The sequence below is a fragment of the Macaca mulatta genome, chromosome 15 (genome assembly GCF_049350105.2).
Source record: "Macaca mulatta isolate MMU2019108-1 chromosome 15, T2T-MMU8v2.0, whole genome shotgun sequence".
In the NCBI taxonomy this organism is placed as follows: domain Eukaryota; kingdom Metazoa; phylum Chordata; class Mammalia; order Primates; family Cercopithecidae; genus Macaca; species Macaca mulatta.
In genome coordinates this window covers 15055107-15067255 of record NC_133420.1, presented here as the reverse complement: position 1 = coordinate 15067255, position 12149 = coordinate 15055107, and the positions used below count along the sequence as shown (strand labels likewise).

At 48.7% G+C, this 12149-nt stretch overlaps 1 protein-coding gene across 2 annotated transcripts in view; it reads left to right on the top strand.

Annotated features, from left to right (window-relative positions):
- Positions 1–563: 563 nt before the first annotated feature.
- The window catches only part of CFAP77 (cilia and flagella associated protein 77), a 170266-nt gene continuing 158680 nt past the window's right edge, over positions 564–12149 (top strand). The window contains exon 1 of one of the 2 annotated variants that reach the window (XM_015116516.3): positions 564–1100. In XM_015116516.3, the coding sequence (XP_014972002.2) occupies positions 906–1100 (195 nt within the window). In that variant the 5' untranslated portion in view covers positions 564–905. The remainder of the gene's footprint in view (positions 1101–12149) is intronic. The other variant, XM_077967391.1, reaches the window with a different exon arrangement.

Genomic DNA, 12149 nt, shown 5'->3' with positions numbered 1-12149 from the left:
AGAGATGAGACCTCACCATGTTGTCCAGGCTGGTCTCAAACTCCTGGCCTCAGGCCATCCTCCCTCCTAGGCTTCCCAAAGCAATGGGATTACATGGGTGAGCCACCGAGCCCAGCCCAAATCTGTATTTTTCAATTTCCCTTCATTCTGTTGCTTAAATTTGGGAACCATTGGTCTAATCCAACTCTAGACTTTCCTTGTCACCCATCTCACAGGACAAAAAAAAAAAAAAAAAAAAAAAAAAAAAAAGCCCATTGGATCCAACGAGTCCTCCCAGTGGGTCAGCCTCAGCATCACGCTTGGAATGCCTTTCGTGCTTTCTCTCGGGTGTGTGTGCGGCGCAAGGAGTAGAGGTGGGGAGGGTTTGTGAGTGGAATGGGGGTGAGCAGAGGATGGAGTCTTTGACTTGAAAGACTAGTGTAAATGACCCTCTAAGAGCCATGCCGCTTTAAACGCAACCCACTGGAGATTCTCGGTTCTCCTGTATCGATTCAGGAAAACTCCAAACAATTCCACACTGGTAGCCACCAAGAGTTTCTTGAAAGAAAAGTACAAGCCGAGCCGGGCTCTGTTGGCGTCCCGTCGCCAAGGAGACGGGCCGTTGCATTCGTCCTCCAGGGGTGGTCTTGGTTTTCTTTCCTCTCCCAGTCCGCAGCGCGGGGCCCAGGAGACGCCCTGAGGATCCGGCGGGGCTTCTTCAGGGCTCCGGAGCTCTTTGCAATTAGGAGCCGGCGCGAGGGGGGCGCGCCTGGCTCCAGAGGGGTCCTGGCATCTGAGTTTCCCCCCTAGGATCCCGGTGGTGCGGCCCGGGTCGCCCGGCAGGCGCCTGGGAGCTCCCAGCTGGCCTGGACTTGGGGAAGCGCGCCCAACCCAGCCCGCGGGCCGACTCCCCGGCGACCCCAAGGATGCCAGAGGGCAGGAACGCCGGCCTGGACCCCACGCGATGGAGGAAGCAGCAGCAGCCTGTGCGCCGCACGGTCAGCCATGTCTGCCCGCCCCCGCGGCGGCCCCTGACCGTGGCTGACATCCGTCCCGGCATGGAGAACGAGCGGCTGGGGGTCGTGCGGGACTCCATGTTTCAGAACCCCCTCATCGTCAAGGTGAGCACCCCACGTCCACCGCGCTTTCGCGGTCGCCGGCTCCGGGCCCCACGCCGCCGGGGGTCCCCACCCGCCGCGCCCTGGCCCCTCGGCCCGGGGTCCGAGCGCAGCGTGGGAAGCTCCAGCTCTGGTCCAGACAGGCTTGAACCCCCGTGCAGGTCGCGTCGCCTCTCTGAGCCTCGGTTTCCCCATCCTCACAGTGGGATGATAATGGCACCACTAAAGGGACTGATTGGGAAGACTGAATAAGGGTAATTTCTGCGGGACCCCGGGACAGAGCCTGACATGGGGTAAGCCTGCAATGGGGGCTGCTGTGGTTTCCCACAGAGTGAACCCCACAGGGTGAGAGGTCGCACACGCCCAGCCTAAGTCCTGGCTGCCAGCACTCCTAGGGTAAAGGCCGCCTCTCCCGTTCCCCTGCACGCCTGGGGTACGTCTATGCAGCGGAGGCTCCGTGTCTGTCCTGGAAGCATCACGTCGAATATTCATTTCCGTCCGATCATACTTATTTCTCACCTAAATTACAACCCTAAGAGAAAAAAAGCAGTTTTTGGCCTAGGAGGCTCCGCAGACAAGAATGAGGGAACTGCGATTTCGGGCTAGATCACATTGCGCTTCCCTCCTCCCCACCTTTAGCCTCGCTTCCCGCTGATGGGAAACCAACACTGCTGTGGCGGCCACACCTTCCCGGGGGCTACGGGAGAGGTCAGGCTGAGGCTTGGGGGTCGGGCAGCAAGCCTCGGGGCGAATTTATCTTGCGCCGCTGGAGGGCAGTGCGCCTTTAAAAATGCGCTCCGCGTCCCAGGTGCGGGAGTGGAAGGCGCAGGTGGTAACCGTGGATTCAGCAACAATTATTTGTGTGACCGCCAGGCGCTGAGTAGAGCCCAGAGGTGGTGGTGGCGATTTGTTTTTGTTTTGGGGAAAAGGGAACCCGTGCTAGAATTAACTGAGTTAATTGGCTCCTGGCAAAACATTGACTCCCTCCTCTTGCCTTCCCTAAACTCGGTCCTGCAGAGGAGGAAGGATACTGCCCAGGTGCAGGCTGCAGCTGGGGGAGGCTGACTTACCGTGCTCGTGCCTTTCCATCGAATAGGCCCCTTGGGCCCCTCAAAGTGGAACAAGGTCCTTCACTTACTTCTAGATGAGAAGAGCCACTCTCAGTGGACAGGCAGGACAGGCAGGTGGGGCTCACTATTCTTGTATCAAGGAGAGAATCACGCCCGCCACCTCTGACTACCTACGTTAAGGTTAGGTCGTTGCTTTTGTTCAAGTAGTTAGTAGGGAGCCAACTTCTTCCTACTGAAGTGTAGAGTGAGGGCATATGGAGTTATTCTCCATGGTGAGTTAGCATGTGGTGCCCACGCTGAGCGATATGTACGTACACACACGTACATGCATATGCATTTGTGTATGCGCCTATATACATACGGTTTACATCTATGATGTATACATGCACGCATATGTATAATATACATGTACATATGTGTAAGATGTATGTACATATATGTAAATTTCCCCCTTCTTTTCCTTTTTCCTTTTGCTTCCCCCGACCCATCCAGCTATATCGAGGACAGCATTTGGCCTCTGGATGGCACTAGCTGAACAGCTTCCAGGACCGATTCAATCCCTGATTTCTGAACCCAAGCTTAGGGTTGGAAAATGTACAGGAGATGACTCACCCACGACTGGGGTTCTGTCTTCAGGGCACGAGATGCAGAGCGGGTCTGCCCTGGCTCCTGGTGACCATGCTGGAGCAGCAGAGACCCACTTCCAGGCTCCCACTCTCTGAAGATGGAGCCCGGGGTTCTCTTCTTCCATCAGGGGCCGCCAGGGGGCAGCCTTTACCTCTGGCTTTCCTTAGTGGGTTCTTCAGGGTCCGTAAGGTACTTTCTGGAGCAGTTAAGGTGACATCCACTTTTCGGTATTTACCACGTCATATAATATTAGAATATCTTATAACTGTAGAGGTCAAAACCTGACCTAAATAGAAGTTGGCAGAGAAATTGACCACAAAAGGGAAGCTTGACCGTTACCTTTTCCAGACCCCTTTTGCAAATGAGCACACTGAGGCCACCTCTGTTTTGTTTGTTTTTTGTTTTTGTTTTTGTTTTGCTGAAGGTTTTGGCAGAGCTTGGGTTTGCAGCTTCGTTGGCTAACTCCCATCCCAGCATTATTTTTACCACTCCAAACAGCTTCCTATATTATTATTTTTTAAATTATGAAACAACTTTGGTGTTTTTGACTTTAAAGAAAAAGGGAAAATGGAAAATATGTGAGGTTGGGGAGCTTTAAGATTTTTTTCTTTGCATGTTATGGAAATTTCTGTTGAGCTCGGCTTGTGGATTTCTTCATTGTGGCATGTCAGTTTCACCACCACAGATTTTCAGATCCCCGTGGTAGCCTGTGCCTCACCGCTATGTATGGTAGAGGTTGGGAGTGCACTCTGCCTTGGTGTCTTTAGGAGGGTCATTAGAACTAAAGTCTATGTTGGTTTTGTCTAAGTCTGAACCTGAAGGTGTGCATCTATATTGGAAGACTATAGCACCTTAGAAATAGGCATTTATTCTACCGTATTGGGGGGTTGTTTCTTGGGTTGCTTTCTCCAATGAATAGGATCAACTTTTTTTTTTTTTCATTTAAAATGTGGAAACACTGACTGAACAAACTCAACAGTGTTATTTCACATCCATAAAATTTACCAGGATGTATACACATCAGTTATTCAAGAACATGTTGGCCGAGCGCGGTGGCTCAAGCCTGTAATCCCAGCACTTTGGGAGGCCGAGACGGGTGGATCACGAGGTCAGGAGATCAAGATCATCCTGGCGAACACGGTGAAACCCCGTCTCTACTAAAAAATACAAAAAACTAGCCGGGCGAGGTGGAGGGCACCTGTAGTCCCAGCTACTTGGGAAGCTGAGGCAGGAGAATGTCGTAAACCCGGGAGGCGGAGCTTGCAGTGAGCTGAGATCCAGCCACTGCACTCCACCCTGGGTGACAGAGCGAGACTCCGTCTCAAAAAAAAAAAAAAAAAAAAAAAAAAGAACATGTCTGCAAAATGCCACTGTAACCAAATGAAAAGTGAAAAACTGAAACCTCCAAGCAGGTATTTTATCTACAAATGCTCAACAATCATTTGCCTCATTTAAAACCAAGTCAACTGGTTATTTAATAGGAGTGATTGAATCAAGTCGGTGTTTTACATGGCCACAAAAGATGTAAATATTTTCCATTAGAAAGGGTTTCGACTCTAGTGTAGACAGTGATGTGCAGTTAGCCAGTTTTCCTTCAAATGTGACTCTGGGAAGAATAAAATTAAATAGAGAAAGAACCAAGCTTCTCCCTGCTTGGTTCTCATTTCTCCAGAATTCTGTGACTCCACACAGAATCCTGCTACAATAGCCTTCAAGACTCCTTCACAAAACCTGTCAGGGTTGCACCTTTCTTGCCATCGGAACTCAGCTGATAACCTGTCAATACAATTATAGGGAGAGACTGCTTGGTTTGCTCCCCTGACAGCCTTGGATCTTCTGTCGCCCTGGAGAGGCTGCCTATGTACAGGGGTGGGTGGAATTTATGGAATCGAGCACCCTTAGAAAGTGCAAATGATCCTGGCACCTGATATTTTCATAATTTATTACTGATTTTGTTTTTCTATGGGGTTTTATGTAACCAACAAGAAGTGCATGCATTTGTAAAATAGAGTCATAGAATAGACACAGCATTTGGGGCTGGAGGGAATCTTACAGACATCTAGTCCACCTCCTTTTTTGAGGAGCTCAAGGCCCAGTGAGGGGAACAGACTCATCCAAGGTGCTATCCTCACCTGGTGGCAGAAGTGGGATGAGACTCAGGTCTCCTGGCTTCCAGCCCCACGTTCTTTTGGCCACAACATACGATTAATTAACCAAAGACAATCCAGGTTGGTAACATCCTGTACAGCAGGCAGTCAAACAGTGTTTACGGGTGAACCAGATTCCAATATCATTTCATTCAGTGTTCCTTCCAAAGTGAGCTCTACTGATTTCTTAGGACTTGTTGACAGCCAAGAAATATTTGTTGAAAGTTTACCAAGTGCCCAGTGCCACCCTAAGCTTTCCTGGGGGCATAGAAAGAAGTTTAGAATTCAGCATTGCTGAGTTTCACAGGAGTCAACCATTTACTATTTAGCTGGGGAGATGGGATACATACACACGTTTATAAATGTTCAGATAGAGATGAACGCAAAGAGGCAGGCAACTTAGCACAGCACCTGCCGTAAGGAAAGCTCTTGGGAAATGTTAGCTCTTATTCACACACACACACACACACACACACACACACAGGCATGTATGTATAAATAAGACAGGCATTGTGATGCGTCTCCACCCCCATAGTTTGCAAGTGAGCTACATTGCCCAGAGAGTTCAGATTTGTGGGAAGGGAGCTCTGGGCAAGTCTCAGGAACCTGGAACCAGACCTTGAAAAGTGAAAAAGCAGAGCTGGGAAAGTCATTCAGCTCAATTCCGCCCTCCTCAGCTCCTAAATGCTTGTAGGTTTTCACCCCAACTTGAGTCCTAGTTTACAAGACCCAGTGCTGCTGCCGGGATCATTATCATTATCATCACGAGGAAGCGTTTATTTAGAGCCAGTGTGTTCAAATTGGATGCTCTACAAAATTAGGCAACCACACCATGCCCACTAATAGCTTAACATCTCTAATAAATATTGATGCCGGCGAACATAAAGGCACGGAGAGAGACTAGCACAAAGAAGGCAGACAAAAGCACAGTTGTACAAATACCGCCGCGTGGGTCAGTATTTTTATGACATTTGAGTACAATCTGAAAATGTGACATGCAGCTTTATTGTTGAAGAGAATATACCCCTGATTGCTCCAATCCTTTTACATTCAATTACAATGTAATAGGAGAAAATAAAACCTTAGGAAGGGATTAAAAAATGAGCTGCCCATTCTAACGGCCCCATCTTGGAGGGCCAGTGGATCGGTTTCATTTTTCTAGAGAGTGCTGTGGGTTGATCCATCCTTGCAGCTCTCTCCCTCTTGGCCCTTTTTTCTTCTTTTTAAACCAAAGCCTCCCGCTTCTGGGTGCCCAGTTACATCCTTCAGTGAGTCGGGCTGAGGCAGGAAACTAACTCCCCTGCCCAGCCCCTTGGCCATTTCAGAAAGCCGAGCTGCCCCCTTCCCCAGCTTGTCACCACCCTGGGGCAGCCGCTGCCCTGCCGGAGGAGCCCGCTGTCCTCTTTGTCCCTCTGAAGAAGGTGTGCTTTGGCTTTGAAGCATTAACTAAGCGTAGACCTCAGCCCTAAGCACTTGGGTTCCTCCTGTTGAACTCAGCACCTCCCGATTACGTGGCTCTCAGAACACTGCGGTGGCGTGGCGGGAAGGCCGTTCCTCCAGAATAATTCTGAGACTGGAGTGAACTTATCAGAGGTCCCTTCTCACACCTTCCAGAGCGTTCCAGGCTCCAGTGTTGCTCACTGTATAATCCAGCCTGCTTGTTCCTTATCTTGAAAGACAAAGTTTTCTTCATTTTAAAATGACCCTGTGGGTGAAATTTCAAACCCCATTTTCTATTGCAGTGGTTTGCACACTGCTCTGTGGTCTTCAGGAGCACTGGAGGTCTCGTAAAATGTCCGATTCAAACAGCCTTTTAAGAAAATACATCTTTATATTTAAAGTTTAATAAAAACATCAATACAATTAAACGTATTTTATATCAAATGCTAACAATGGAGACCACCAACATGTTAGCTATGCTTGAAGTTTGCTAGCTTTGGGGTGTTAGTTCTGTGTGTGTGTGTAATGCATGTAAATGTGTCACAGACAATGAACATTGTAACCAGGCATAGGACTTTGGGCTGAGTGAATCCCTTCGAGTAGGACAGTGTGCAGAGGGCTTTGCAGTGGTCCCTGAGACCTGGGTTGGGTTAAACCTTAGACCCATCTGCTGGGCTCTCACTCCTGCCTCAAGAATCTCAGGTTGGTTGGGCAAAAACAAGGGAAGGCACACAGTCACACTCATCCAGTGCCTGGTTGATTTTGGCATGTGCCATAACTGTTGAGTGCTTCTCATCTGATCTTTCGTATTCTTTTTTTTTTTTGAGACAAAGTTTTGCTCTCGTTGCCCAGGCCGGAGTGCAGTGGCCTGATCTCGGCTCACCACAACCTCTGCCTCCCCAGTTCAAGGGATTCTGCTGCCTCAGCCTCCCTAGTAGCTGGGATCACAGGCATGCGCCACCACGCCAGGCTAATTTTGTATGTTTTTTTTAGTAGAGACGGGGTTTCTCCATGTTGGTCAGGCTGGTCTCGAACTCCCAACCTCAGGTGATCCACCCACCTCAGTGCTGGGATTACAGGCGTGAACTACCACGCCCGGCCAGGCTGGAGTGCAGTGGTACAGTCTCACTCACTGCAGCCTCCACCTCCTGGGTTCAAGTGATTCTCCTGCCTCAGCCACCCGAGTAGCTGGGATAATAGGCATATACCACCACGCCCAGCTAATTTTTGTATTTTTAGTAGAGACGGGGTTTCACCATGTTGGCCAGGCTGGTCTCGAACTCCTGACCTCAAGTGATCTGCCCGCTTTGGCCTCCCAAAGTGCTGGGATTACAGGCGTGAGCCACTGCGCCCGGCTGATCTTTTGTATTAGTTTTTTTAAAATGCCAGCATTTGTTGGTCATTGGTAATGATTCAACTTTAAATAAAATTGTCCTTGGAATCTTCCTTCAAGCTCCTGCATCAGTATGTGAAGACCACAGTATAAATGAGGAGGGCTGTTAAAATGATTCCAGACTGCAGCTTTTGTTTTCTTTCTTTTCTTTTTTTTTTTTTTGAGATGGAGTCTCGCTCTATCGCCCAGGCAGGAGTGCAGTGGCGCAGTCTCGGCTCACTGCAACCTCTGCCTCCCGGTTCAAGCAATTCTCTTGCCTCAGCCTTCCGAGTAGCTGGGATTTCAGGCTCCTGCCACCACGCCCAGCTAATTTTTGAACTTTTAGTAGAAACGGGGTTTCACCATGTTGGCCGGGCTGTTCTCGAACCCCTGACCTCATGATCCACCTACCTTGTCCTCCCAAATTGCTGGGATTACAGGCATGAGCCACCACGCCTGGCCACAGCTTTTGTTTTCACGCAACCACAAAAGATATCGAAATAGGTTGGTTGCCCAGGCAAATAGAAAATTGCAGCTACTTCAGCAGAGAGGAAGGCCAGTGGTGTGGTATAGATGTCAGGTTGGAGCCAGCAGATCCTGGAATGAGTTCTGTCTCAGCCACTTACTGGCTCTGCCACCCACGAGACGACTTACCCTTTAAGCCTCGGTTTCCCCTACTTTAAAATGTAATGGTAATAGCACCCTAGCATGGGAGAGTTTTGAGGATTCAATGAGACAATGCAGGCAGGGTCTGCCCCAGGAAAGAGCTTAATAAGTGAGCATTTTGTTATTTTCCTTTATCCTGAGTCCAAATATTTATGTTTCTCAAAGCTACCTTATTGTTCTCAGCAATTGAAGTCAACGTTAAATGTCTGAACTTATAAAGAAATGGAGAATGAGACAAATCCACCTAAGTGCTTACAGTTTTTCCCCCTTTCTGTTCTCACTGAAAAATACTGTTACCCGGCCGGGCGCGGTGGCTCACGCCTGTAATCCCAGCACTTTGGGAGGCTGAGACGGGCGGATCACGAGGTCAGGAGATCGAGACCATCCTGGCTAACACGGTGAAACCCCGTCTCTACTAAAAATACAGAAAAAATTAGCTGGGCGTGGCGGCGGGCGCCTGTAGTCCCAGCTACTCGGGAGGCTGAGGCAGGAGAATGGCGGGAACCTGGGAGGTGGAGCTTGCAGTGAGCTGAGATCGCGCCACCGCACTCCAGCCTGGGCGACAGAGCGAGACTCCGTCTCAAAAACAAAAACAAAAACAAAAAAAACCCCCAAAATACTGTCACCCACCTCATCTTGTGTTACCTGTGGCCATGTACCCTGGCAGATGGGTGTGCCCTAGTTGCCAGTGATGAGTGCCGAGCTTACCCCTTGAGGATTCTTGGGGAAGTGGCTTAATTTCTCAGCCTGGGTTTCCTGATTTGGAGTTTGGGTACTAAGACCTACCCTACCTACATCTCAAGGTTGTAACGTGGTTGGATTCAAATGAGATACTATATGATGGAAGAGATTATGGCGAAGTGGAATGAGGTCAGGGGTTCTTAATTGAGGGGGGCAGTTTTGTTCCCCAGGAAACATTGGGCCATGTCTGGAGACATTTTTGGTTATTACATCTGGGGAGGGGGTGCTAGTGGCATCTGGTGGGCAGAGGACAGAGATGCTGCTCAGCCTCCTGCTATACACAGGACAGTGTCCCCCACCCCAAAACGAGGAATCCTCTGGCCCCAAATGTCAATAGCACCAAGGCGGAGAAGCCCTGAACCAGGAGACATAAAGGAGACGTGGGAACTTTGTTATCCTTCACCCATGGTTCATGGTCTCTTGAAACCTAATGCAAAGACTCTAGCAATGAGCTGGTTTGGTTTTAATTGCTTCTCTACCCATTGTTTGCTTCCGATTGTCTTCCTCCCATACATTTTATGGCTATTTAAAATACCCCCTCTTTGAATCCGTTTCCTTTCCCTGAGCAACGTAGCTTACATGAGTTTGCTAGCTTTTGTCTGAGACTTGTCAATCTCTAGACTCACCCATGTTGTCCTTTAAAAAAATAAAAAGCATTTCCAGCAATTCATACAGTGTGGCTCAATAATTCATTAGATAAACTAATTAGCAAAGGGACTGATTTGTTGAGTAATCACTGACCAGTAGACAAGCTTTGTTTCCTCGGTGCACCAACTTCTAAGGGTTTTATGTGGTTTGGTTTTGTTTTCCTCAGCATGAACTAATCTAAGATTTAAAGCATAATTGATTTAGTACACCAGAAATTAAGCTCACAGTGGTCCAGGGCCCCATCACAGACTCTGTGCTCTCATTGTGGCACTAAATACAGCATTTCGGGGAAGCAAATAAATATGCTTTATAAAGAAAACAGCTGTATTTTTCCACCCAATCATTTAAAGGCACATCAGGGTTCGGGCAAGAAACTGACAGACATGGGTCAATGAACAGAAAGGTCAACATGAGTAGCACACAGGAGGGAGAATGGCCACCAAAAGGATTGTGGAAAACACATAATGAGCCAAAAAGAGGGATTTTTGATCTTTTATATGAACCAAACAATACATATTTGGGAGACCAGTGAACTCAGAAGCATGCAAGATAAATTTCTTTGTGTGGATTGAAATCTTTTGTGTTTGTCCAGAAGAAGGAAAGTGGAGGCTCAGAACTCTTTGAATTCAAGGTATGTATGGCATTAGTGAGAGGCCACACCGCTGCCAGGTGGCTGGCTGTTTGTAACCAATAGCACAGCATCTAAGCGGTGCCATGGCATCAGAGAAGCAGCCCTAGCGAGCCAAAGCTCGGATGCCACAGCCTCCCACAAAGATGGGGCACCCAAAAAGGCAACGAGAGAGGTGATCTTTCGGCCACAGCATTTCTGTTGAGGGAATTAGAAAATCTACTGGCAGCTTTATTAGTTAATTTTACTGGACAATAGTGAATTTGGCCGTGTCACCACGTTAAAATGCCATCATAATATTCCCATTATGTAGAACTGCATTTGTATTTTCCACCTGCTTCCCAGGAGATCTTTAAGAACCAAGATATTGGCTTTTTTTTTTCTTTGTATGCATTGAAGACTGCTAATGAACCCATCAGCCAATGAGCAAATATTTATTGAACACCTACAATGTACAAGGGACCGGAGGAAACACAAGAGGTTGAAGACTTTGTTTCCAAGAAGTTGTAGCCTGATCAGAGAGAACCAGACTTTGCACACTAAAATCCATAAGTTATTAAAAGTGGGTGGCTGGGCCGGGCGCGGTGGCTCAAGCCTGTAGTCCCAGCACTTTGGGAGGCCGAGACAGGCGGATCACGAGGTCAGGAGATCGAGACCATCCTGGCTAACATGGTGAAACCCCGTCTCTACTAAAAAATACAAAAAACTAGCCGGGCAAGGTGGCGGGCGCCTGTAGTCCCAGCTACTCGGGAGGCTGAGGCAGGAGAATGGCATAAACCTGGGAGGTGGAGCTTGCAGTGAGCTGAGATCCGGCCACTGCACTCCAGCCTGGGCAACAGAGCCAGACTCCGTCTCAAAAAAAAAAAAAAAAAAAAAGTGGGTGGCTGGAGGTAGTGACTCACACCTGTAATCCCAGCACTTTGGGAGACTGAGGCAGGAGGATGGTTTGAGCCCAGGAGTTTGAAACCAGCCTGCGCAACATAATGAGACCTGGCATCCACAAAATTTAAAAAAATTAGGCGGTTGTAGTAGTGTGCACCTGTAGTCTCAGCTACTCAGGAAACTGAGGCAGAAGGATTGCCTGAGGCCAGGAGGTTGAGGCTGCAGTGAGCTATGATCACACCACTGCACTCCAGCCTAGGTGATAGAGCAAGACCTTGACAAAAAAAAAAAAAGTGGAAGGAGAGGTGATGAGAGGCCAGAATGCTACGTTTAAGAGTTGAGGCAGGAGCTGTGTTGGGGCTTTCCAGGCAGCTCAGAGAGCTGATGAGGTTGGGCTGGGCCTATAGGATGGACCGGATTCCACTGGGGGAACAGGACAGGAAGGGGACACCTAGAGCAAAGGCACATCACCTGGTATGTGCAAGGTGTTCTCAGCAAGAATGGACATACCTGTAATCCCAACACTTTGGGAGGCTGAGGTGGGTGGATCACTTGAGGCCAGGAGTTCGAGACCAGCCTGGCCAACATGGTAAAACTCTGTCTCTACTAAAAATACAAAAAAAAAATTAACTGGGCATGGTGGTGCACACCTGTAATCCCAGGTACTCGCAAGGCTGAGGCAGGAGAATTGCCTGAACCCAGGAGGTGGAGGTTGCAGTGAGCCAAGGTTGCACCATTGCACTCCAGCCTGCAGCCTGGGCTACTGAGTGAGACTCCGTCTCAAAAAAAAAAAAAAAAAAAAGAACAGAACAATAATTCCATGATTCTGTG